Source organism: Cuculus canorus, chromosome 2 (genome assembly GCF_017976375.1).
Source record: "Cuculus canorus isolate bCucCan1 chromosome 2, bCucCan1.pri, whole genome shotgun sequence".
NCBI lineage: Eukaryota > Metazoa > Chordata > Aves > Cuculiformes > Cuculidae > Cuculus > Cuculus canorus.
This window is the reverse complement of record NC_071402.1, coordinates 63848297-63876045: the sequence shown is the minus strand read 5'-3', so window position 1 is coordinate 63876045 and position 27749 is coordinate 63848297. Positions and strand designations below refer to the sequence as shown.

Here is a 27749-nt window from a genome sequence, read left to right as displayed (position 1 = left end):
TTAAAGCCCTAGTTTCATGCTGGGATGAAACACGCACTTAGCACTTCTTTGGTCTGTGAGCTTACTGTCAGTGAAAACAGAAAATGAGCATATCTTTAAAGTTGCGTATGTTCTTAAGTGCTTTACTGAATCTCCTCTCTATTTGTGTTGACTGAAAGTAATGTCTGGTTAATTTTTATAAAACTGAGTATGAAGGTAGTGTTTCACTCTACTGCCCAGAAAGACACTTGCAATGTCAAATCTGTATCTCTCACCTGTTGGAGATAGAAATGCTGAAATGCATGGGAGTTTGCCAATAGCTCTTCCTCTGCAGTTGTCTTGTCTGAAATAAAGAATAATTTGGGCATGGTAGCATTGGTGTGGCACTTTCTGAATGTGCAGTCAAAGCCTGCATGTGCCACAAATGACGCTGCTGCTCTTAGGCTCCAGGATTATCCTCATAAGCCAGGAGTGAGGGGATAGCTTTAAGTTTGGTAAAGGTTACAAGTATTTACTTAGTCTAACAGATTTTAAAAAATAAGTGTGAGCTTAAGAGCTTTGCTTTCATTAGACTTCTGTCCTTCCAGTTTTTCAGTTTATGGAAACCTTGTATATTATTTCACTTTTGGTCATAAGAAAGGCTTCCATCCTGGAGGTGATATTATTTCTCTGTGTGTATGGTCTCCCCATGAGAAGGATCTACCATGTTTCATTTCCTGGTAGATTTAAATACCACAGTTGATGGGCATCACAAAACCTCTTTCTGTTTGATAAGTTTTACATAAAATGGCTACGATGTACGGTCTGTGGCAGGTGGCTTTCCACACATAACACATAAACTCCAATTTTACTGGCATTTTTTATTTCTGCACAAATCCATTGTCGTCCATCCAATGTTTTAAATGCACAAAGAAAGCACAACACTCACCAAAGTAATGACTTCACACATAATATGACCATCAGAAACACCTAATAACTGCACTCTGAAAGCACTGACAGGACATTTTTAAGGAGATGCTTGTCCCTATGGTAGGGGACAGGCAGGGCAGCATTTCACGGGGGCAAGAGAAGAATAGCAACAACTTTTCTGAGCTGCTAGTGTGCTCATGGGCAGAGACATCATTAAGGGGACCCACAAGCAGGAGCAGTGAGCAAACACCACAAAGGGAGTGGCAGAGCAGGGAGGCCCTCTATGCAGGTCCCACGCAGATGCATCTTTGTGCAGCCGCTCTCCAGGCCAATGGCACAGTGCCTCTTCTTCCCACAACTCACATGGCAGCATGGACTCACTTCTACAGGCAGCAGCAGGCAAATCTCGCAAGGGAAATGCGCCACGAGCACTCTCCCAACTACGGGTTTATTTTAAGCCCAAGACACAAAGCCAATTCGGATTTCTGTATTTTCCCATCCTTGTTCACATCGCAATGGTTGAGCAGGATCTGGCGGAACTTGTCCAGGTCCACCCCGCTAATGCTGGGCTACAGGCAAAAGAGAAAAACATTGCTGAGAGAAAAAAAACCCAACTTCTCTGGATTTCCCCAGGCCTGTAAAGTAGCAGCCCATGTAGCAGCTTGGAAATTCACCCAAGGAGGTGCAACCAAACAGCCTGATCCCACATCATCTCATACAAGGCGAGGAAGTGAACAGAGAATGTGGAAGGGGTCTCCTGCAAAACCAGAAAGGATATGGGACTATGAGTAACTGTAGGAAATGCAACATGTTTTTTGTGCTTAGTGAAGTCCATCGGTATCTGATCCATATCAAACGCAAGTTTGCAGAAAGGTGTTCAATACAGATCACTGCATTGCTGGACTTTTGCTTTAATCTGGTTTCCTCTCTCAAACCTCCTATACAAGAAGCAATGTGGCATTTCTGTCAGCTGGGTTCCATTTTGCAGGCTAGCCAGCAATTCAAAAATACCTTCAGTAGACCAAATAAATGCAAAGGCATCCTCTGCAGGTTGCACTCTCCCTGTACGCTCCTAATGCTGTTCCACTTCTGCTTCCCACTTCCCCAGGAGGAGATCAAATTCACATGCACAGCTTGTGATGCCCAAGAATGTTGCTGTTGAAGGTCCTTAGGGGAAGTACAACATTTGGACACACAAGGACAGAGCAGAAATCCAATCTCCTGCCTGCCCTCACAGACTTTCCTACATGTCTCATGGCTATAATGTACATACACTCACAGCCATCGTCATGCACCTGCAGTCTCTGCTCTCCACTAAACGGACATGTGAATGCAGGCATCCTCGCATCAGGTCACATCACGTGGAAATGCAACAGTTCAGACTCTGAGGCAGCCCCAGATCAGAATATATTTACATCAAAAACACTGTCCTGGACTGCATCTGGAAACTCAAGATAATCCAATGCAGACGGACTGTGCTGTCTGTAAGAAACTGAAGTGACACTCTGGGTATGGTATTCTTGATTAGAGACAGACCTCAAATAACTCAAGTGTAGCCCTGTGATGAGCTAATGAAGCATGAAGTCATGTTGCTGAGGACCATACCCGCAGTGAAAACATAAGAAAAACTTCTGATGACTGATTCACATTGACACAACTTGTGGTACTGGAACATCTGCTTAGTTCAGAGTATGAGCTAGAATGGACCTTTCTTAACTATGGTTGCTGAGTGAAGCTGTATTAATTTGACAGACAGAATTTCTGTGATATGATAAAATGCTCTACAGTGAAATGCTGAGAATATCACATTCATTTCTGCTGCTGGTCAAAGCGAGATTTGACTCTATGTTCTTACTAGCCTCTCTATCTACATAACTTTTCCAAATCAAGCATCTTCCTCTTTGGAATATAGGTTACTAATAAATAGAAAGAGCCACAAAGCTACCTTGACTAATTCCATCATGTCTTTGACAAACCCATCCACTTCTGGGCCTTCAAGTGCTCCTGTTTTACTCTGAAAGATGGAAGAAACATAAAAATGCTCCAGTAAGTAAAAAATATGACAAAGTTTACTGGTCAGCAGATCCACCCGGTCACTGAGCTCTAAGATGCCTTTCCTTTCCCAAACCACCTCTTTCCCTCAAACGGTAGCAACCTCTTCCACCATTTTGCGAGGCTTGCTGGTCACCATGGTGAATGAGTTGGGCAGTTGTCAGAAGTGGCATTGAGCTGCTGATTTCTACTAGGCAGTTAGGAGGTCATCTCCATTCTGGGCCAGACTCCTTAAATAGCCTTTGGTTCAGTACTGAAAGGGGGTTTATTTTTCAAGGTGGTGATGCAGGTCCCAAACTGCCAGACACTCTTAAAGTCACTATCCACCCTACAGCCCTTGCATCACTTGCAGAGAGATAAGACTAATACAGCAGTGCCAGCCATGTCAACGGAGAAAGTAAAAATGGGTCCTTTATCCCAAAGTCTCTAAGTATTCCTCCCTTCTGTCCCCACATTGCTCCCTCAGCCTGGTGACTGCAACCCTCTGGCCCATGGGCTCAGGCACATCTCCAGCTCCTGAGTGATCCCAACAGCACCCAGCAGGAGGAAGAAGTCTGAGCAGAATATGCTAAATCTATACCATTTAAAGACCACAAAGGAAAAGTCCCTGGGACTCACAACGTCATAGTGCGCAAAGATCTTTTCAAAATCTCTCCTCCTCTCTTCAGTGCTGCAAGCCTGTGTGTGAAGAGAACAGGCAAATGAAAAAGAAAAATGAAATAGTTTCAAGTTTGGGCTCAGGTTATCTTAGCTGAGAGAGATAGGATTGATGCATTTAAAAAAAATAGAACTACTTACATCCATTTTAAATTGAAGAAGGAAATTTTCCTGGAGTGACAGAATCCTGAATAGAGAGATTTAAATTATGATCTTCCTGCTTTATCATTTGCACACAAACTATTCGGAACTATTCTGTTTCGTAAAGCAAAGAGGTTTTTAGATTAGAGGCCTTTAAAAAAAGAAAATCGTCTGTGGGGTTATTTACTGAAGGCTGTTACAGCAACACATGCCTCTCTCCCTGTCTGATGGGGGAATGTCAAGTGCCCTTGGCTCACTGTAAACATGCTTCTTAGCACCATTCCTTCTTACAAAGTATTTCTGGTGGCCCACTGCAATGGAGGTGGTCAGCCTCCAATGCAAGAGCTACTGGACAATCATTCCTTGTAACTGTGTTTGCTGCACTGCATTAAAAGAAAGTGTAATTTATTGCTCTCTGTTGGAGGGAGAATTGGGGGTTGTAAAATTAAAGGACAAGGTAAAACTGTCCTGAGCACTAAGACTGGCCAGATTCCTCTCCTTTCCCCTCCTGCTTCCCAAAGCCCCTCACAGTACTGTAAAAAGCTTTTCTCTCTCCAGCTGCTCTGCTAACCCCAAAAGTTTTAAAGCCCACAATGCTCGGCATGCTGAGCTGTGTCTGCACACTGAAGGGTTTAGGGTATGAGAAATGTGCTCAGATCAGAGGGTACCCTTAGCTGGCATGGGGCAAAGGGTTAGTGGAGAAACATATTTGAAAGCAAAATGCAAGGACAACCCCCTTTATTCTCCTTTCTGCTTCTGTTTCTCTCCCTCTCCATATTTGCAGTGGTCAAAGGGAACCGCCGTGTGCACTGCAGTTATTTGTGAGGGCATTTGTCATGATCCCAAGCAGACAGTAACAGTAGCAAACTAGCATGTCTCTCCTCTCATCCCCCAAACCAGTGTTTAAGACAGTACCTGCATGTTTGAAATCTCCTCCAGTCAATGCACACACATTACAGACAGAGGCATGGCTCTCTATCAGTATGCATTGAACATAAATATAAAAGTCTCTGAAGCATCAAGGACAGAAAAGAGACAGAGGCCTGTGACTGAGTCTCCAGTTTCATTCCACAAACATTGAAATCCTCTCTAACTGCCACTGGCAAACTCCTTTGCGGTGTCACCTTTATTCCTCAAGCAAGCAGCAAAAATTCTTTGCAATTCCTGCTGCGCACAATGATGTGAAATAAATGCACGTCTTTGACCCTGCTGAAGGGGATTTGCCACCCTTCTTTGGGAGAAATAGTGTCACTGGCTGCTTCGTCAACTCTTGAGCGTCACAGTAGTAGCACAGATCATGCCAGAGTGTGTTAGTGCTACATGAACAGGTCCTAGCATTGCTCAGTGTTACCAACTCTAGATTCTCAGACTGTTGCAATGGGGATCATACATAACAGACCTAAAATACCTATATCAGGGTCCCCTATTTAATTTGAAAAGAGGTAGGATTCAAATGCATGTCCCAGAGGAGGATCATCACCTAGCCTGGATGTGCCATTGCAAACTGAAAACCCCCGTAAAAGCCTACCTTGCCAGATCATTCAGGTCCAGACGTCCGTCTTTGTTTTTGTCAAAGATTTTCATCTAAAAATCAAGAAGACAGAGATAAAATAGACAATGAGGAGAGCACACATACAAAAAAAGCCAATATAAGTTTTGCCCTGCCCTGTGCCATCATCTCTGCTTGCTTGGAGTGCTTTGCCCAAGCCCCATGCACCACATCCTCCTCTGCTAGCTAGCACCAGGTACAAGGGTGGCACAAGAGATCAGCAAAATCTTCCTGCTTTCTGACAGTAACAACCCAAGAAATCAAACATCAGCAACATTCCCTTCCCACCTTGCACGGGGATAAAGATAGGTCTTCAGCAAATGTCTTAAGAAACTAAATACTGGCCTTGCTGTCGTCTCTGGAAAAAAAATGCCAAAAGTGGAGGGAACTTCCAAACACTTCCAGCTTGACTCCATCCACTCTGAACTCCACCTGGGTTCTCCTACATGTTTCTGAGTTTCTGAAAGTGTCTTTTATTTTCTCCCTTTTTGTGTGCATCTCAGAACTACTCTTGAGACTAAAGGATGGTGTTTCAGCCCAGACTTTAGATTCAGAGCCCAGACTGTTTTTTCCCTCTGTGGTGCATTGGAAAAGGAAACATGCAGAGTTTTTGGAAGAAGTTCGTCTGTGTGACTATGAGGTGCTGAATTCTGCACAAGCTCACTGACAAACCTCTATAAATGCTGACTGTGGTGGCAGCTTCTGGGACCAAGAAAGACCTCATGGTTCTTAATCCAAAGGAGAGACTTAGGCCCATTTTTCATTTCACACAGGCCTGAGACAAGTCATGAACTTCTTTTGTGCACCCTGGCATAGCTGTTCTTTTCTTGGGACTTTGAGTCTCCTGTCCGCTCTGCATCTGCTCTACTTTGTGGGTGCAGCATGTTTTCATGGTTTCAGAAGTCACCAACAGCCATGGGAGGCTGAAGAGCTTTGTGCACCCTTAATGAAACAGGCTCGATTAGAGGTTGATTCGGATGTGAAAGTCTTTCTGTTTCATTATCTATTTTCTGAGCCAGTGGTTTTCAACTCTACACATTTTTGAAGCCTTTACAATATTTCAGCAGTAGCGCAGAGTCTTTAAAACACATTTAACTGCAGAGATAATTATTTCTTTAGCAGAACACTTAATGAAAAGCAACATCCTCAGCCAATTCCTACATTTGCATCCTATCTTTTGAGTTCAACGTTAAACTTTAGTGGATTGACTATATTTACTTAGAGCTACCTGGCTCCCCTCTCTGACCTCTTTCACTCATGTCTGCTTTTGCAAAGCCAAGAGAGAACCTTTGTGTTTCAAATTGTTTGGCTTTTTTCTGCAACAAGTATCCTAAATAAAATTTTCAGACATATGCAATGTTTCGATTGTCCATACCAATCAACAGAGAAAATGAAAGTTTGGCTGGAAGAGCTAGTCCGAGCTAATTCTTGTCTAGCGCCTTTCACATAAAAGATGGAAAACATGCAAGGAAGATGGAATAGTGTTCACTGAATTAGTTCAGGTACCACAGCTAATAAGATAGACCTAATCCTATTATCTGGACAATTGGAGCTCATGCCTACCCACTACCTGCATTACTTTGCAGGCAATCTTTGGCTGCATTACTTGGTAAAAGCCTGGGGAAATGTTTATTAACTAAACTTTCAAACTTCAAGCATTGGTCTGATCTGCTAATTGTGTACACAAAGAATGACAGAAGGTTTTCACCCCATATGATGAAGTGTACACTATGGGAGAAGCCGATATTTGACATTGTTATGAGATTGTTTCTAATTTAAACCTCTGCCTTTAGACACCCTCTTGATTCGTTAAATTTGACGGGTTTTCAGTTTACACTCTTGAAATATATATTTATGCTGCTAGGCTGATATGAACATCTCAATGTGATTAAGGATAAGGTCAGGCATGTTTAAATAGCACTCAGTTTTACTAAAAGCTTTGTTGCATCCAGCAGTAAGCTTTACAAAATGATGCATTATTTTACTGCCAAGCTATGCTGTGGTTTAAAATGTTTGCATAAATTAATTCACTGGCATTTTAATGGCAGTGCACTAGGCAAGTCTCAAGTTTTGTTTGTTTGAATGTATTCCATGAATTCTGAGTCAGACAGGGGATAAGTGAGAGCTAGGTTTGCAAAATAAGAGTTGTTACATCTTGGTTTTTTAAGGGCAAATTCAAAACTGCCACTGGCTTTGAATTCAGCATGTGAACATCTCTGCATTCCAGTCCAGTGCTGTAAAGAAGGCCACTGAAAAAACAGTACATGACAAACACACACGTGCTTTGAAAAGCAATAGAAGATTATAAATCTGAATTTTTTTCCCGTGACAGAGAAAAGGAAAGACATAAACAACCAAAAGAAATAGTTCTTTGATCAGTGGAGTAACTAAAGACTGCTTATAAACCTTCTCTTGTTCTGATTCTTTGTGTGCAATAAAGTGTTTTATCCCTCAGGTGGGACATGGCAAGAGTCGTCTCTTGTCTGACCTCCTGCTCGCACAAATATATACATCAGGGGGATCTAAACCTGACAGCACTAACTAAAATGGGCCAATGAGTACAAAAGTTGTTGAGTGTGTATAAAGACAGGCATGTGCCTGAGCTGTGTATAAAGACAGGCACATGCCTATGGCTTCTTTCCCTGAAGAAGGACAGGGTCACAGAGGCTTTTGCAGAGCAACAGGAGGGCCCTTGGCCAGCAAGTTATTCCCAGGACAAAAGCTCAGTGCTCTGCCTGACCAGATTGCCTGTGTAATCTAGATAAGTAGTTTAATGCAGTATTTCTAAGAGTGCTTTAATTTCTAAAAGGCTAAGGTATTATCTGCTGGGGTTTTCAAAAGCCTGCAGGCTCCTGAGTTCTGGTTTTGATCTTCAGAAGTGAAGTCTAAGCTTAAATGTGATTTTCTACTTCCTTTGGCTCATGCCACAGCAAGTGTGGTGCAAAACTGGAGATGACAGCACTGCCAGGATTAAGACTAGAGGGGATGTGAGAGGCAGATTTCTCTCCATTGTGTTCATGATCACTCTCTATCCCACACAGCAAAGCAGCCTTACAGTAGTGAGAGGAATCACACCCACTTAAAGCCAGAAAGAAGCTCTGCTGGGATGTGGATGCTCCCATATTGGTGGCTGGCGTTAGGCAAAGTGTTGGTTGCAGTGTCAGTACATCACTGGAGATGCAATCTTCTTTTGTTCATGACATCCTTAAGGAGCCACCTGGGAGGGTGGTCAGCATGGACCTCTACTGGAAGACGGGATGTACAAACACAACCAGTCCTTTAGGCAACCAGTCTTTTAGTCTGTGTTCAATTCCTGTCATATTTCTAGGGCTTTGAGAAGTTTGCTCAACATGTTAAAAAACATAATGAATGCTGTTTAGATCTTTGTCAATACATCAAATATTTGTCTTTCCATTACACCATTTATTTGGCATTTATAAGACAGTTTATTAACACAAATAAGCTAGGTTGGCCAGTAAGGTGTTAAGGGGCTAAATTACCTGGATTTTCTGTGCTCTGGCATCTTTCTGTCCTGTGTAAGTACACTAGCAGTGGCAAAGAGCACAGACAGATGGACAGACTGTCATGGCCAAAGATCTGGCCACACTGAGTCTCTAGCATTGTTTTCACAGAGGGGACAGGCAGTAGCCATGAAAGCACCAGTAATCTCCCCTGTACTCTCTGCTTCTAGGAGAACTTCTGTATTGACTTCTCTGGGGCTAAAATAGCATCCTTAGCCATTTCCATCTACTGATTTTCAAAATTTGCAGTTCACAACCAGTGCTCATTAAATTATTAGTCACCACACTTACGTTATTGCCTCCCTAGAATTTTAGCTTCTGGTGGCCAAAGACAGTAAGTTGGCTTCAGGGGGCATGGAGGTATCCTCTACATTTTGCTAAAATATAATAATGCTCAAATTAAAGGACTTTTTTATGCTCAGTCTGACATTATTGACATAAGGCAATGCAAAAAGAGAATGCTGGTGTTGCATATGTGACCGTTTCAGAAGTATATATAACTTAATTTGCTGAAATTTGCCTCAGTTATAAGCTTGCCCTGCAAGTGGCTTGCAGACATTGGGATCACAAACTAGAAGTAGCATGCTGCTACCTGGGAAACTATGAACTATCAGTGTTCTAATGAACAAGGTAATAACATATGCCAAGATGGAAAAGCTGAATGAGTATTTTGTTCTTGCAGAAGGAAAAAGGATGAACCTTTAATTTCAACACAAACTATGTCTTAAATCTGGTTCATATTCAGGCCTTTACAATATTTTGCTTCAGTGCATTCATAGGTGTGGAAGTTGTCACTCATGGCAAAATGTTGCCAAATGCATGCATGAGCTGAGTATTCATGGGCTCAAATTTTACCAGGTCCCAGAAGTCTTGACAGCTTGACTCTGGAGGCTGACAGGGTGAGAAGTGACTGGGAAATGTTATTAGTAGTACTGTCATCCTCTGCAGCCTTCTTCCCATTATGGCACAATGCCAACATGTTCACTATCTTTTTTCTTCACAACCCTTCATCATTTGTTCATCAAATCCCTGATCTATATCAGTGTTCTCTAAAAAGAGGATGTCAAGGTCACAAGGGAACAAAGTATCCTCTTAAGGACTAGCTTCTAAACAACCTGATAAAGTGATTTTCCTTTGTGGAGACAACAAATCTTTTCCAAAAGAAATACTTTCTCCCTTTTCCCAGCTTTTTTTCTCTTTTTTTTGATTCATAGCTGCATTAGTAAGTAGCAAGCAGTTCTCGTGCCCAGGTCAGTATGCTATCTGCTCACACTTCTCACAAGTTAAAGCTGCAAATATCCAGCACAGAATCATAAATTGACTTCTTTCTTTTTTTTCTTTATGCGTAGGCTAGCTCCTTTAAAATGATAGTTTCTATCTTTTCCCCTTTATCCCTCTCTCCAGAAGCCTCTAGGGTCCACTCAGTATATCAACAGTAGCTGCTTAAGATATGTGTGGCCAGCTGTGGATGTACAGAAAAGAGGGCAGTGATCTGTAAATTCCCATGGAGACAGATGGGTTTCCACCTCCTTGGGACACAGCTTATTTCAATTGGATGCTATTACAGCAGCACTTGAAACCCCTGAGTAGGATAGATGGACCACTCTGGAAGACCCTGTAACTGCGTGCAGCAGATACAGCCCCTCATCCCAAAGACCTTGTGCTATAAATGGAGAAGAGTATGGGAACAAACAGGAGAGAGAAATGTAAGTATTTCCACTCTGCAGTAAAGGATTTGATGCTGCTGGTTGCTAAAGGCACAAGAGAAAGTCTGTGAAAGCCTCAGGAATGAAAAGTAAGGGCCACTGTCCCCCTGTTTTCCCAGACAGTGGTGACAGTGGCAACAGTGGCAGAGTCCCATCAGGACTCTGCACTTCAGCAACTCCCCACTTCTTGGGAAAAGCAGAGAGGAAAAGCAGAGAGGAAAAGCAGAGAGGAAAAGCAGAGAGGAAAAGCAGAGAGGAAATGCAGAGAGGAAATGCAGAGAGCTCTCATCAACCTGGGCCTTGACCTCATACCTTTGCTCTTGGCTCCTCAAGTCACTTCTCCCTTTTTAAATCAGCATTACAAATGTAAGAAAATCTTCCTTTCCTCCTTGTGATTTTGCCCTCCTCCTTCAGAGAGTTCCCATGCAATCAGTTCATGCAGCACGTTTCCTTCTATAGAGATGCTCTATGGAAGAGATGCTTCTATAGAGATGCTCTGTGTGGATATTTTGCCATGATGTATGAAATTCATGTTCTCTATTTTACTACGGGATATCACAAAATAACATTACACGTGTTGCAATTTCATACCCTGCCTTAGCTCTTGGGATCAGGTGTGTTTGTAAACATCCTTGATCTTCAGTTTATAGTAAAGAATTGCACAAAGGAAGAAGGATATCTGCCATATCCTAATTTTCTAATAACTGTTAACATCCTTGATTCTTTTGGCATTGTGGCTTTGTAAACCTTTGTCCTCATGAGCCAGGGTTGTATTTCAGACAACAGATTTCCCCCGATATAAGAAGCACCCCTTTTCAAATTTTATCCTGAAGCATAGAAACTAATCTGCCTTTCCAAAGATACAAAGCCAACCTATAAAATAAACATAGGAACAGAAAGCAAACCTCCTGGCTGTCAGAGCCAGGCTGCATTGATATCTAGCCATGCTGAGACAGCAGAAATTGCAGATCTTTCTTGGGAAATTATTGGAAACGGAAAGGAGTTGGAAGAAATGAACCGTCCAGTGTTTACAATCTTTAGATTTCCTATTCCCCAGCACCTGGTCAGAGGTTAGCCACTGGAGATGTAAACCTTAATGGAGCAGCGTAAAAGCTACTTGCCACCTGCAAGCACTGCCAGCAAGATTTTTGTTCTAACTGTAATGTGTGGGGGTTTATTGTTTTCAAGCTCTGCCAGTTGGAAAATAATTTCTTAGCTTGCATTCCTCTCCATTCACTGTCCTATAAATATGAAAAGAAATATGTGCTCTTCTGTACTATTACAGTTTTCCACCTCATACTAAAGGGCCCAGGCACAGATGCATCATGCATATGTAAAAAAGGTATCACAAAATACATAGGCAGCTCCTTGTTTTCTTGCATGCCAAGCTGTTATTAAGGTACAAACACAGATAATTTTTTTTTTCCTGAGAATCAAGGCATTCCTATCTGAAAATCATTTAGAAAATTGCAATGGTACATGTCTGTTAGTGGAATTCAAATGATACCTTTGAGAGTGACATCCAAAATGAGCTTTTTTTTTTGTTAGACATAATAAGTTGATCTGAAATCCAGGTAACAGATTGTAAAGTTACATCAAATATTATGTTGCTGATTGTAGGATAAAAGCTACATTGTGATAAGGCAGGAGGAGAATTTAAGCTTTCAACCTCCCAGCCTTTCAGGGAAGCAGCAGGGAGCCAGCAAGGCTTGTTGGATTTAGCAGTGCGGAAGAGCTGCATACCTGTGTGTCTCGCAAGCAAAATGATTTGCTGAGAGGGAAAGAGCTGGAGGTCTGGCTGAGGCTGAACATACCCCGAAGAAGGATGCACCTCAACTAATGTTTAAAATGGATTTAGGGCTCAGTTTGCTTTGGTGTAAAGTCGAGCTATTTCCACATAATAAACAGTCCAACTCAAAGTAAAAATACATGAAATGCTGCTCACGCTGATGTCCGTTGCAGTGCAAAGAAACAGCAGCAAAGTGCGCTCACTTTCCACAGGGATCTCTTCAAGAAGATGCACCTTTTAAGAGGGTGTTTATGGCTCTACAGACATTGACCATGAAGGAGATTTTTAGGCAGTATTGTAATCTAAACAATATTAGAATATCTTTTCTTACCATGGTGTCGGTGTATTCTTCCAGCTTTACTTCAGCAACCATCTTGTTATGTTGCAAAAAGAGATCTCGCAGGAAATCCTGTTGTAAGGAAAGCGACAAATTTTACTCTTTGTAGTAAATTCAAGAAGTAACAGTGAGATATTAAATCCAAATTCAGCAGGATACATGAGTCTAATTTCATATTCCTGATTAGTACTGGTGTCTTTATCTTCCCATAAAGTTCACATTTTTTAAGTTGAAACATATCTTTTCAAATAAATTACTGGAAAAAGCTATAGTTAACTCACAAAATAAGCAAAAGATAACAAGTCCTGCAACATTTTCTAAATGATCTTAAGTCAAAATATTTGCCATTCAGCAAAACTCTTAGCACCCCTTTATGCCTTCATTGACATACAGGCTGGAGCAACATGCCAAGAAGTCAGCGCAGAATCTGCAGCCCAGGGACAGACTTCTGTGCCGAACTCGCTCAAAGTGTTTGAGTTATGATTTCTGAACAGGTTTCTGCCTCAATAGCCTGAGCTTTAAAAAGAAATCAGCGTTCAGAAAATCTGCAGCTCGGAAAGAGGTTATGAAGAAATCCCATTAATAAAACACAACGGCTTTGGCTCTGCTTAGCTGATAGAGGCATATGTGCAATGCCAAGGCAAGGCTTGCTTGCGGGGAGCTCGTTAGATGCTTTGGAGGTGCTGTGACAAGTGGGGTCATGGGACAAGGAAAGTGGGAAGCAGGACAGCAAGGGCAACAGCAGACCACCCTCTCTCCTGACTGGGTCCCTGCAGCCACACCAGAAGGTTGAAGGGTCCCCAGTGCTTAAACTCGCCATGAAAAACCTAAAAATGCCATCCATGAACCACAAAAAAAAAAAAAAAACCAAAAAAAAAAAAACCAAAACCAACCAACAAACAAAAAAAAACCCCAAGCAGTAAAATTGGTGAAGCTGACAGGAAGGCTCCCATTTTAAGGTCAACAGATAGGCTCCCATTGACATCGGTGAGCTGTAGATCAAGCCCAAAGAGATTTATTAGAATAACTTACTTTGAGCTCTCCAGCTGAAATAAATCCACTGCTATCAGCATCGTAACTGCGCCAGATCTGAATGGAGATAGATTGATATGACCACATAAATATTGCAGTTAATCATCTGCTAGTATGATAGATTTTAATGATCCAAGTCAGGACTTCCGCAATGAGAAAACTGTTGTATTATCCACTATGTAATCAATTGTAGAAGAAATAAAACAAACTTTGCACACAATAGCTTTTACTCTCACTTGGATGATGTACTTGTAACATACTGGTCACATATTTAATGCAGACTCACTGTCTACAAAAGGAAGAAAAGACTAAGAAACTGCTCCATGTTTCTTACCTAATTTGCACATGCAGCTTCTCTTATTGCTGTACACAACAAAATTCAAGGCTGTACACAACTGGCCATTGATCTACTGAAGCTCTCAGTTTGGATGGGGAATAAAAGTAATTGCAAGCAGTCCTGGAAAAATTGAAATTCTGTGCTGGGATGCTTAGAAAAGGGAGTGGAGGGAGATTGGGCACAGTTAAGGAAACATTATGGGCTTGTGCTTCTCAGTTGGCCCAACTTATGGAGATTCCACTCCATGCCCTGCCAGGCTAATGCTTCAGGGTAAAATGGTGCTTAAAACATGCCTGGTCTGCCCTCTTGGTCTATGTTGTGCTCTGGGTGAGGAGCAGCAGTTTTGGCTGTAGCTCCCAACAGGGCTGAATCTATCATTGTGTAGGTAGTATGTAGGGTTTTGTCTCTGACAGCTTGATTGATAGGTGGCTGAGCGTGATTTCTAAGCTTAATGAACTCTTCAGGTGCCCTCAGTCCAGTTTTAGAAACCACATCTCTGCTTTGCTGGTGTAAATAATGTACAACCTTCTCTACTGAACAGGTCAGCACATGGTTCGCTTCCACAACACCCATGTATTCCCCATGCTATTTTCTACAGACGGGGAAAGTGTAGTTATTGAAGAAGCTGTTGGTGTGCAAGGGGAAGAGATAATGAGGTGGTACAAACCCGCATGAATTCCACACTGTTGTCCAAAGGAGTTTCTCGTCGGAAAAGCAGCAGAAAGTTCTCATCGTCTGGTAAGACCGTATTTGCAAGCTGAAAAAAAAAATTAAATAAAAACAAATATAACAAAAGAAACAAAATAAGAAAAGAAAAAACTTGACTGGCTGCTGACCCAGTGTGGGAGTTACAAGCTTGACATGTTGTTGCTTTGGAAATAAACCCCGAACAAAAGATGGTTAATGACTCATTTCCTCCCCACTCATGCTCTGCCTCCCATATCTCCCAAGCCTGCTCTAGGTTCCGATTATCCCTTCTTCCGTTGAAGAAATCCTGTGCTGTGATTGGAGGGAGGTACCTCTTGGATTTGCAAGCGTCCATCTGTGGTGACATCATAGGCAGACATGAATTGCTCCTTCATCCTCTGAACTTTTTCTTCAGTGACAGTGTCCTACCATGAGGAAAACAAAATGCACATGAACGGGCCCTAGAAAAGCTTCCTGGAGGAAATCTCACTCAGAGATAACCACCAGGGTCATCACATCCTTATAGTCAGGAGGTAATGCTTCTAAAAGCCCACAAACACACCACCTCAGACAAATATCTGGGAATAAGTCCTATGCATAGCTTTGTAGCAACTAAGATTTCAGTTGGAAAATTAGTGTTTGAAGATCCCAGATGATTTCAGTGACGCTTGTTTAGCCAGCTGTTCCCACTGTATTACTGGGATTTGGTTTTGTTTGAGTATATGTTACAGTAGTGTCCATGCTGCACGTTTTCAACTTGTGCTTTTCAGGAAGGTGTATTTATCCTTGAACTATATCCCTGTAGTTCATTAGATCATCAGCTTTGAAAGGTGTCAGTGGAGCTAGATTGTTATTTATCCTGTCAACTGGTTCGAGACCTGGTACCAAACCTTGTCAGTATTTACGGGTTAGTAGCAAGGAATTTCAAGTAATTCACATTCTGTTTGCATCTGTTCAACTCCATAATCAATTTATATACAGTTAGGAATTTTCAGGACTCATCAGTTTATATGTCTTGACAGGCACTGCTTTGATACGTGAAATACAATGTTTAGGTTCATCAGGCATGATCTTTTTTCTTAGCAGCAAGCATTAGGGTATCTGGTCTGACTGGTATACGCATAGTACGATTTTCCCACTCTGAGGAAAGGCTTCTGGTCAGATAAGCTTTGTGGCTGGACTGGGAAGCTCACCTAGTTAATCTTGCCCAAGCAATAATGAAGTCTGATGTTACTCTCTGCACTGAGCAGATCCTGGCTCCTCTCCCAGGGGCATGCAAAATGCCCCTCTCTGGGAGGAGAGGGATGGAGGAGGATAACCCAGACTGGCTCTTGGCATGCCTTTGTAGCATTTGTTACAAGGTAATAAATACTTCCCAACCCCTGAAGGAAACTTCTTAAAAGGTTTTAGGGCGTCTATGTGCAGGTGGGCTTAAGACTTAGGACTACAGTTTACTATCACTGGTCTCTAAAGTTGTACAATCCCTTTCTTAATACTGTAACACAGGACTGTAAGTAGCTTTTTCAAATTTACTCAATGCATAGCTCAGTGCAGCCTGTCTGACCATTCACAGGCTAAGTGACTATAAACCTCATGCTTTGGAAAGGACACTACTCTGTTGTCCTGTCCAGGCAGAACGAACAGTGGGTTTTCCACGCTCTGCAAGATGCCCCAGATGCAGCACATCCAGGCTTCAGATTATTCACTACCTTATGCTCTCCTTCAGGCCCTGATTGTGCAAAGTGTGAATTGGAGCAGTAACTATGCTGCTCTGCAAAAAGCTGTGCGGGGTGGAAGATCTTTCTCCAAGGTTTGTCACCACTGAGCAGAGTAACGGGGCCAGGCTGCACATGTAGCAACTGCAGTTCGTGTTCTCACTTCAGATGGGTATTTGAAAGGACCACACAGAAAACTAAACATGCCTCACACCCCAAAATGCCCTTGGCCATATCCACATTCAGTAGTAGCCAGATGATGGTGGCAATTTCCAGCTGCTTTCAAGCAGTACTGCTGCAGAGCCTTTGCTCAGCAGCAGCTGCCACAGCCAGTGACAGAGACGTAGAGACACACTAGGATGCCACAGGGGAGGTAATCAAAAAGAAAGTTAATTATCTTCTGCTTATCATTAAACTAAAATCTATCTTTGCACTCACTTTGTCACCTGATTTCCCCACATTTAGATGTGACTGGTGTTTGCAGCCTTAATTTGCTGCTAGTGATAACAGAAAAAAGATATCTACAGGTATATGGATAAGCTGATAGTAAAACTAATAATATATGACATAATTTAATCTGCCTTCACCCTACTTCAGAGCAGACTCAGAGCTCATGAGCACTTACCTGCAAAAATTCATTATGGGCTTATACAGAAATCTTTAATAGCATTGTCAGTGCAGAGTATCCTACGTTGGAATTAGGGGAGAAAGAGTTAATTGGCTTTGGATTATAAAAGTTACCTCAAAATAACTGAGGGAGATCTGCTTAGAATAAGTGAAGCTCCTTCACTAAGAGAATACAGGACTAGGATGTGTCAAATTATGGAAAATTTGGGACTCTGGGAGTGAGAATGGGAGGATCAGGCATCCACAGCTCTTTCCTGGGCAGGTGGGGCGCATCCCCCAGGGCTGTCCTTGAGGTACAGTGCTAAGGGCTGAACTCCAAGACAGAGACAATATGCTCTGTCCATGTGGTAGTGGCAGGTGAGCTCTGTGCGGCCAAGTGTCTGCACCACTGCCCCAGGTGGTAATCACTGCTGGTTTCCCCTGGGTGTGGGCACTGGGGGCACAGCACACCATTGACAACACATATACAGTTTTCTTTCCCTTTGGCACTATTACTCGTCCCCATGCTATTTTAATTGCCTTCTGATGGCACCTTGATGCTTTGAGACACCTCCCCGGCATTAGGCAAGCCTATCATCTGCCAGCTTCAACAGGCTTGCAAAGTACTCTGAAATTATCCTCCCCCGTGCCCAGTGGAATAAGTTATTTCTGAAACGATAATCATAGCTAATATTTGAAAAGTGCGCTGTGGAGTTCAGACTACTCATTTGTTAAGAAAGCTTATTGCTCAACTTTGTGTCAGCTATTAACCACCACTTCACAGAGCTTTGTGTGGCAGGAACACTGTTATCTGCATAAAAATAGGATTGTCTCCTTTTTTATTTATTTTTAACTGATTTAAACTATGGCATTCATCAAGTAAATACCCAAAGTATTTACACAGCTTCAATATGTTTTAGTCCAAGAGGTTACACTACAGTGGATTGCACATTCTCTTTTCATAAATATTCTACTTATGAAACACAAAAGGTGATAGATTACTGAAACCCAGCCTTTACTCCTGAAGAACAAAAGCAAAGTAAATGATACTGCACAAACTGGCTTTCCCAAGATGAGCACCCAAGGCAAAATTTTTTGTATATTTCAAATTTTTACACCAAGGATGACACATCTTGGTTTATTAACGTTAGGATTCAAAGGTGACCTTTATGTTTACAAAAAAACCCAATCCAATATCAGAAGATTAAAAAAAGGATCATATAAGCCATGCCATTTCAAGCAGAAACCAAGTCTGGGAGACCTAGTCTCTGAGGTCTATATTCTGGTGGTGCAGACCAGCAGCTTGCTCTGATTGTCTTTCCATTCCAAAAACATTTGAAAGCTTGGAACGACCTCATATGCAATCTGCATGATTTGTTCCCCTTGTCCAAGCAAGAACATGAACTGCAGACTCCTGCTGTATTTTCTAACTCTCTAATCTGAATTTGGAGGTCTTCAGCCTGTGGTGGGGTGGGCTGCAGGACAAACACAGGACAGTGGGGCAGGTGGCTGGATGCTTTGATCTCTTCCTTGAATTCAATTTTCTGTCTTGTTTAGATGTTTTTTCTGTATGGTTTTACCATGAAATTTGGGCTGTGGCTTTGCTACAGTGAGGCAGCAACATTGGGAATCTTGTGAGTGGTTCAGCAGGAAGCTCATGCCTAGGCAAGAGCATGCTCCAGAAACAGAACAGGACAAGTACTTGGGCAAAAGCACTGCCTGGGTAATATTCCAGGATTTATGGACCCAAGGAAGGATTTTACTAACCAAGTGTGTTGTCCTTGGTGTTATTTGTACCAACACAATATCCTCAGAGCCCTATGAGTGCTTCAGGAGGAGGCACCCCAACTGGGACTCCAAGCTCTGCTCAGAAGAAAGAAGGTGAACGAAGACAAATAGCAATTAAAGCCAGCCAGCGGGGAAACAAAGAGAGACAATATGGGGACTACAAAAAATTTTTAAAACCTTGTAGATACAGCAACCAATTACAGTCGAGTAAATATACTAAGCAGATTATTATTTTTTTTTTTTAACACTGTTGGTGGTTTGAACAGACAAGATTCAGGTAACCCTAAAAGGGACAAAACAACTATTTACAGGTAAGAAATAACAGTTGAGGCAGTTACTGCAGGTATGGCCTGGGCAGGGATCCAGCAACCAGCCAGCAGTGTAGGAGGGTATACCTCACCCAGAGCTGAGCCCAGGGCCAGGCTGGGATACCGGGGTAGTGAGGGGCTGCACAGCAGAACCAGCCAGGCAGGGTGGGTACAGGGGGTCCCTCCTGCCTCAGCCACCCTGCAATGAGTTTGCTAAGGGAAGGCCAAAGGTAAAACCTTAGCAGTTTGCTGGTCAAAATGCCTATTTTTTTTTATTTTCTGCATTTGGGCTCCCACAAATATTTCCTTGCCTCTCAGATCAGGGCAAGACCTATGGTAGAAGAAAGATCTGGATCAGAAGAAGGGGAGACCTCCAGACAGGTAAATGCAGGGATGGATAACATTTACACAAAACCAGAGGTGCTGCAGCAAGTGCTATAGCCACTGGCTTCCCTGGGAAGTTTGTTTTTTTCTTCCTTCTCTTTAATTATTAACTCACTATTCAACTACAGAGCACAGCAAGCTAGAAAGCCTAAAAGCCAAACATGATCTGCTTTCAAATGGCTCAGCCTCACACACCATTTATTTAAGCGCTACGGATTACAGTGGGAGTAATAATGAAAATACATCACCACTCTGCTTCGGAAAGCAACTGTACAACTAGCACAATACAAATTTGTGCCTCTTGTCTCTATAAGCTGGAATAGGGGCAAACGGCTTTGCAGTAAGTAAACAGCTGTAGTCGTTGGGCTAAAATTTTGCACACTTGTCAGCAACCAGATAGAATTTCTCTTTTGTGAACATTTAAGCAAGCGCTGTTGCATTTTTTCTTGTAGCTATCTGTATGGGGAAGCTTTTCTTGTCATTCTTTTTTTTTCCCCTGCTGCTTGCATCTTCCTGAGTTTCTGAAGGAGAATTTAATCAAGAGGTAATCAAGAGGTAATAGCCCTAACTGACAGAGGAGCACAATTTGCCCTGAATTGCTGCCTACTTAAGGCAGAAACATCCATAGAGATGCTGACATTTAACATCAATCAACTCCGTAATGCAAAGGAGTCCCTGCCAGAGTCTGAAAAACATACCTGAACTAGGACCTTCCTCCAGATTTGCTCAGAGTTGGTCTGAGGAAGAGTGCAGTTGGTGGAAGAGCAAGTGCTTGGCTAGGAAGGGAGAAAGGGTCCTCTATCAGAAGAAAATCCCCTGCAACGTTGCTCCTGATACTCATTTAAGTGAAGAAAAGCCTTCAGCTCTCTGCTAATTTCCACGACATATGATCTCCATTAGAAGCTAATGATGATGGAAGCTAGCTTGGAGCAGAGGGATGCTTTAACCCATTTGCAGCTTGCTTCATAGGAGTTGTAAAGCTTCAGCTGCCGTGGTCCCTCACAGGTCAGATGCTGTGTGGTTTACAAGAACTGCTGTATGTCTTCACTGTTCAGTCAAGGAAGAAATCCTTGCTATGTATCATGAGGAAAAGGCCATATCATTTTTATTCTCATAAAAGCACACAGTTTAAAACATTGTTGTGGCTTTGTTCATACAATTTTCAGGGTTAAGGAATAAATTTCACACTATGGATGCTCTTCCACAGAGTTTTGTGGAGAAAAGCTTCTATGTTTCAAGTTGCTATAACAAACTAATTTCCTGCTTTCTCCTTTCCATGTTCAGTCTATGTTTTTGCTTTTGCAAAACCCTTTTAAAAGTATTTAGCATCACAAAGGTAATCTAGTTTTTAATACTGTTTGCAATAATGGAAAGGGTATGCTCACATTTTTCTTTAAATATCTACAGCATTTAATTTCTTTGTTGTTGTTGGTTATGACTCTTTGGAAATATAGCTGTAATCTGTCTTCTTTGTTAACCCATTCCTTTTATATTGTCACACTCTTTGCCCCATGCTCTCTAATTAAATTTTCACTCCTTAAGCAATACTTGTTCTTGGCAGCACCTCTCCTTGATGAAAACACAACTATGAGTCATATGTTTTGGGGATGGTAAAAAGAAAATGTATGGAGCACTGTGGAGCCTTTCCTTCTTGATGAAAGGGGATATCATTTAATTCCTCCTGATCAAGACAGACTTGACTTAAATTGGTCTTTTTTTTCCTTCTTGACATGATTTTTGGAAGCAAGCCACTCTATTGCTAAGGATATAAAAAGCAAAAAGAACCCACATGTAAGGGATTATTATAGCCTATTTATTGAAAAAAAAAGAGTCTTATCTGAAAATACTGGCTTGAGCATGTGTTTGTCCTAACAACATTTCAGTCAGATTTGATAGAAGGGCAAAGAGTCCCTGAAATATCAAGTTCCTACAAGACCTATGAAAATAAATTATGTCTGCCAAGAATGCTAGTTGGAAAACAAACTTGACATCTATTACCATGCCAAAAGCCACACAGTACAGACAGGAGGCCATCAGAGACCAGATGTGACATCAGTACCATACACTTTTAGCTTGGAAAAAAGAACTATTATTTGGCCCAATCCTTCTTTAAATCCTGTAGCATTAGAAAAATTAATCACATGAATGACTTCATTCCATCCATGCAGTTGTACACCAGATTGCCTGCGTTAGTGTGGGATTTCACTCCACAGCTCCCAGGCCAACTTCTCGTTTAGGCCAATCTTGCTATCACTTGAGAATTTGTCCCTGTATTTTGGTAGGATTTATTGTAATCCTGCATGCTGCAATAGATGAGTACTTACTCTGTCATCCTGTGTTGTGTTTTGGTTCTTTTTTTAGCTCTCATCAGCATATATGTGGGAAATATTTTTTCATGAGGAAGACACCTGCATCCAACAAAGGCTAATACAGCCCTCCCTGTGCCGTCACAATTTTGTGGTTAGGCTTTGGACAGGTTCTTTGTTCTGCCCCTTCTACTAGGCTGAAAGTTTTTTAACATGCGTTTGAGCAATGAAAATGTATCATGTCTATTTTTTCCCATAAGCATGTTGAGTTTGCATTTAGATATACTTCCAGGACCCTGCAGTGCCCTGCCTTAATGTGCAGGAACAGGAACAGGAATTGATCAGCCAATCAAGGCTGATGAAAGATGCATCTAAAGAAATAACTGTATTTGGCAATCGTAGAATCATAGAATAGCTTGGGGTGGAAGGGACCTTGAACATTTTGTTCCACCCCACTCTGTGATGGGCAGAGACATCTTTCACTGCGTCAGGTTGCCCAAAGCCCAATCCAGCCTGGCTTTGAACACCTCAAGGAAGGAGGCACCCACATCTTCCCTAGGCAACCTGGTCTAGTGCCTCACCACCCTCACTGTAAAAAAATTCTTCCTCATATCTAAATAATCAGGATCAACTCAAGGTTCAGATTTCTGAATTACTCTGAAAGAGGATGCAAGATGAATGCCTTCTGCTAGAGGTCTTCTTGTTGTTGACTTTCTGGTCAACAGAGACCTGATCTGTGATCCTGGGTCTCTTGGGGTGGTAAAATGTACAGGAAGTCTGCTTTGAGGCTGGCTGATACACTTTGGCTATTGAACTTCATTTGAATTACTAGCTGCTGCATTCCTGACCACACATAATGTAGACAGAAAATACATTGTGCAAGGCAAGGATGGAGTGCAAGAGTAGCTGTAGGCTGCTCATCTTCTTTGGAAGTAAAAATCAAAGACAAATACTTTATGGCTATTCACGGTGAGCTCCTGAAGATTAACTTCAGTCCTTTCCAGTCATAACTAGCCGGGTGGTATGTGGGCAGGGGGATTATAACAAGACTAATACCTGTCTTGCCTGAGCAAATTTACACTTCAAAAAATTTTACATGTGGTCTCTTACACACTTACAGCTAGGTGAATGGAACTGACTTTTATCCCAAAGTCCTCTGTCTAATTTTTGTATAATGTTAGCAAATGAAATATCTTTCTGTGAAAGAACCCTGCAAGTATAATGCTAATGTCCATTTCCTTCTGTATCTGCTCAGATGTCATTGCTTTTATGGAAATTTTGGTGATATAAACCAAAAATTTGTAGTCATTTATCAATAAAACTCTTCTTGCCTAGTTATTACAAAAATATACGTAGGGCTTCATCAAAAGTATGGCAAAGAGTAAGCAAGGAAGATACTACATGATATCTATACAGAAAGAAAGATGTATAGCAGTAAAGGAGAGAAAAACAGAGGCTTCCCTGTTCCAATAAAATTACTTTTTCAGCACTGAAAGAAAATGTCTTTTTCACTAAATTTTCACCTAATTCAGAAAACGTTTAGAAAATGCATGGAAAAGCATCCATAATGTAGAAGAAAGACGTTTATGGAAAGCGGAAGAGAGCACAGGCATCTCACAGCAGCCAACACAGCAGCAGGCTGGAAGCTGGAGGCTCAGATGGTTAGAGAGAAGTCATAGGAGTAATAATGGCAGCAGATGGATAATGCCAGCAGGTCACAAACCTGTGCTGGTGTTTGGCTGAATTATCCTCTGTTCTGCCTTATATCCCCCAAATGAAAGAAACCACAGAATACCCTCTGGCTGATGGAGAACTTATATACACTTAGTCCATCAGTGTCATGAACCTTCCTTTCACTGAAGGTTTATGTCTATGTAACACACACCTGGAAATCAAAGGTATTTTCTTAGCAATAGAATTCAACAGAGCAGAGTGGAATGGATTGGAATAGATTGGAGTGGAATGGAATATTTCAGTTGGAAGGTAGCTACAACGATCATCTAATCCAACTGCCTGACCACTTCAGGGCTGACCAGAAGTTAAAGCGTGTTATTAGGGACATCGTCCAAAGGTCTCCAGCAACAGTCCATTGCTGGAGGAAAAGAGATAGAAAGCAAAATCCAGGCTTTGTGTTGGTTGATTGTAAAGTTAAAATGCACTGCCAAAATTCAGGTCTACCTTTGTGGCAAAGTTTTCCCTTCCTCACAAAAAAATTCTTGATGGTTCAATAAAAGGTGATGAATTGGCCTTTATCACTGGAGAGTATTTCACATTTCCTTCCTCACTTAGAGCTGTCAGGAAAAGCTGTGACTCTCAGCTTCCTGACCAGCTCCCTTTTGCATTGTTTTCCCAGCTGCTCCCATCCCCTGGCATTTAGCGTCAGCTGGGGATGCTGCAGAGTAGCTGGGAAGAAAAACAGAGTTAAAGGACAACAGTGGTCATTAAGAAAAATAGCAGCTTGGAGAGTGTAGGCTGAAAAAATGTAATTATGAAGCCGCTTGCTATTCAAGCAGAGACAACTTATAGTGTTGATAACATTATTTATCACTTGTATAGCAGTCACAATCACTAATTAATCCTTGTGACACATCTGGAAGTTATACCCAATGTATTACTGTCTCCCGCTTTCACTGTGCAAGGAAACAGAGATGTTAAAAGTCTAGAGAAGAAGCAAAGGTCAAAATAAGCACTAAAACACAGAGGTGCTTAATCACAGCTCTCTCCTTGTATCACTAAGGGCACTTTCTGTTGGATGGTGAAAATCAGTGCAGAGGCGATCCTTAACCCCTCCCACTATAACCACAAGCCTGCACAACATAAATAACTTGAAACACAGAAAAAATGGCTCAACATTGTTAGATAAATTCATTGCATAAAGATAGTAGAGACCTTTGTTTAATCCAATGCTACAGGAAAACCCCATACCTAGGGGAGCAGGGCAGGGGACAAAGATCACCTTGGGTTTTCTGCCACCAAGACAGATTGCTCTGCTGGCTGCCTGTTGGACAGGAGACCGTTTAGTCCCTAAACAACCATAAGAACTGAAAACAGACTGCTGGCAAAGGCAATCAAGGCAACAGGCCATCGTGTCTCTTACGGTAATGCAGCTTAAGTGGAAATTCTTGTTGCCCAGAGAAGTTGTGGATGCTCCATCCCTGGAGGGATGTTCAAGGACAGTTTGGATGAGGCTTTGAGCAATGTGATCAATAGTGTGGAAGGCGTCCCTGCCCATAACAGGTGAGTTGGAATGGGATGATCTTTAAGGTCCCTTCTGCCCCAAACGATTCTATGATTCTGTGAAATACTGCCAAAAGTACACAAGAAAAACAAGGGAGAAAACCAGAAACACTTGTGAGCCTGTTTGTGCAGCCTGGCAGTTAGTGAGCACTGTTTTTCAGAATTAGCCTATTTCTTCTATTAAATAGGGAGAGAGGGAGTTGGTTCTTTCTTCATTCAGTTTGAGTTAAGCTTTTTCTTTTAATGGCAAAATCTAGACAGCAGAAGCAAAGGAGATGCAAACTAGATGGGCGTGCTGGTTTAAGCTGGAATTACGCAAGCAGTTACTTTTGGTGGTCAGTGAAACTGCTCTTGGTTTCTTGAAGTGGAATAGCTCATTGCTAGATAACCCCTATTTTGCAAATATCTGTGCATTGGTACCCAACATAGTATAATAGAGTTCACATCGATGTCAGCAAGAAAACTACTGCTGTAACACACCAGGTTTGCAACCCATCCCGTGTGATGCTGTCCCCAAAATCTCATACGAGGGATGTCAAAGAAAGGGGCATCTGTGGTATAGAGTGAGGCTGTAAGTTTCTTCTTCATGTTTCATCATTAGGAAGGTGCTTGCAGTCTGAGATCCTCAGCCAAACCTCAGTTTTATTAGCAGCTACTGTTAACTCCAGATAGTCCCATGTGGAGGTCCCTTGCTTCAGTGACCTGTAGCATTGACCTCTGTGGCCTCATTTTAAATGTCTCCCTCAACATCTTGCATTTGTTGCCACTGGGTCCATTTGAGCAGGCTTTGCACTGGTGTTTCAATACCCCAAGACCAGCAGCTCCCAATGTCATCTTTTGTTCCTGGATAAACGATCATAAGCTTTTAAATTTCTCTTCAAAACAGTTTTTTTCCATGTCCCTAATGACTCTTAGCACTTACTGATGAATCTTTTTAGATTTGCTTTAAAGTAATCTTATGTGCCTATCTGTTCATCTAACTATCTATGCTCTAGAAAGGAATTTCTGGAGAAATGTCCATTTCAATCTGAATTTACTTACAAATTAGACAAAAATTGCTTGAAAAAAACATTCATAGTATCTTTTTTTCCCATTATAGCCTCAAAAATCCAAGAATATGAATTGGCTTCTAAGTATAATTCTAATTTTTTATGCTTTATATTCATGAATTTATGTCTTTTAATAGCTAGTGCCTTTTCATTAGTTACTTTTTACTTAAAGGGATTGCTTAATCTCTGGTTTTGGCACCCTCTCTCCTTCCATTTGGAAGATGCTTACTCCTTTTTCTCTTCCAAGTTGACTATAAACTGTGTACTGAAAATATTAAGGCCATTATCAGCATGTTTTCTTTACGTACTTCTGATCAGCTGACCCGAGTGTCAGGATTTCTCTTTCACTGACAGTAACAGCCAAAGGCAACATAACGACCTGAAGGTGAGGAAACCAGCTCCTGTAAAAGTACGTTGTTCTCCTAAGCACCGTTTAAAATTACTGACAGTATATTTGTTAAAAATTAACCTTGGAAACAAACCTATCATATTATCAAAGCTAATCAGCACTCGCTTGGATAAACCATTGCCGTTTTCTTCCTCCTCGCCCTGTCAGACTGTGTGCCAATACTTTTTCATTTGTTTCTACTCAAAGGCAGTAAATGACTTTCTCTCCATGCTTCCAGACAGCACCTTCAGCTGGTGCCAACTGCAATCTCACCATGACAGCAGCTGTTGGACTGAAAACAACCGATGAAGCATCTCAGGTGATTGCACTTGTTGTCATACCTGCTTAAATGCCACCTTGTTGCCAAGAGAAAAGCTCTTTACCTGGAGGATTGCTAAGGAAGCTAGCAATCAGAGAACAACAAATGCAAACAATCACATGGCAAAACGAGCTTTTTGCTTGTTAGATGTACGACTAACAGAGGCGCGGTACTTACTTCTGGTCCCAGTTTCTCCAGGAGATGATGAAAAAAGTTGTCAAGCTCCTTCCCTTCTATGTAACCATTGTCTAAATAAAAGTAAAGGTATTAATAACCAGAAGGTCCCGCCTGAGCTATGTGAACCACGTCATGGTCTATGTGCAGGGAGCCCAAGGCTGCACGGTTGGGGTTCAGCTGGGGACCCTGTCTGTCCACTTGGGAGGTTTCATATCCAAATCGACCAGTTCACGGGCACAGAACCGTGGAGTTTTCCTGATTTATTTATTTTTTTTTTCAGCCAAAAGACCCACCAAACTACAAGCAGGGACCACAGGAGGGAGAAGCAGACAGCGTGGGGAGGTGATCAGGCTTTGGGGTGAAAAGGGGACTTTTCAGACCCGATATCAGGGCACGAGGAGGAGGAAGAGAGGAGCTCTGAAACACCTGCAGGACACCACCGGGGTGCAGCTCAGGTGCACGCGTGGGCACCCACTCGTGGTGGCACCCACACAACTGCCCGAGCCCCCACACCTCCCAGGTGGTCTCGTCCATCTGCGTGGGCGACCCTTACGTGGCGGGCACCCAGGTGGGCACCGGTCCACTCCAGCACCCTGTCAGAGCCCCCAGAGCCCCCCCGGCCCGCGTCCCCCCCGGCCCCGTCCGGCCCCACTTGCCGTCGGCGTCGAAGCGCCGCCAGGCGCCCAGGAAGGCGGCGGCGTCGAGGCGCCCCGCGGCGCCGCTCTCCATGGTTCTGACGGCCCCTTTCTGCCCGCGGCCCCGGCGGCGGCCCCGGC

The 27749-nt window shown here is 42.4% G+C and overlaps 1 protein-coding gene across 1 annotated transcript; it reads right to left on the bottom strand.

Moving 5' to 3' along the window:
* Window positions 1-836: 836 nt before the first annotated feature.
* Window positions 837-27749, bottom strand: SCGN (secretagogin, EF-hand calcium binding protein). The gene is made up of 11 exons (XM_054059311.1): window positions 27630-27749; window positions 26974-27044; window positions 15029-15121; window positions 14677-14766; window positions 13673-13729; window positions 12635-12712; window positions 5267-5322; window positions 3739-3784; window positions 3559-3618; window positions 2834-2902; window positions 837-1457 (listed from the first exon to the last, which is right to left on the bottom strand). Exons 1-11 carry the CDS (start codon window positions 27700-27702, stop codon window positions 1329-1331), a joined length of 822 nt encoding a protein of 273 aa, XP_053915286.1. The 5' UTR covers window positions 27703-27749; the 3' UTR covers window positions 837-1328.

Excerpts from the sequence above, each read along its gene's own strand:
- SCGN (XM_054059311.1), bottom strand. The coding sequence starts at position 27,702 with ATGGAGAGCGGCGCCGCGGGGCGCCTCGACGCCGCCGCCTTCCTGGGC. Across the intron at positions 14,767-15,028 it reads GACGCTTGCAAATCCAAGAG|CTTGCAAATACGGTCTTACC; the intron begins GTACCTCCCTCC and ends TTTTTTTTTCAG. Across the intron at positions 13,730-14,676 it reads ACAGTGTGGAATTCATGCGG|ATCTGGCGCAGTTACGATGC; the intron begins GTTTGTACCACC and ends ATCTCCATTCAG.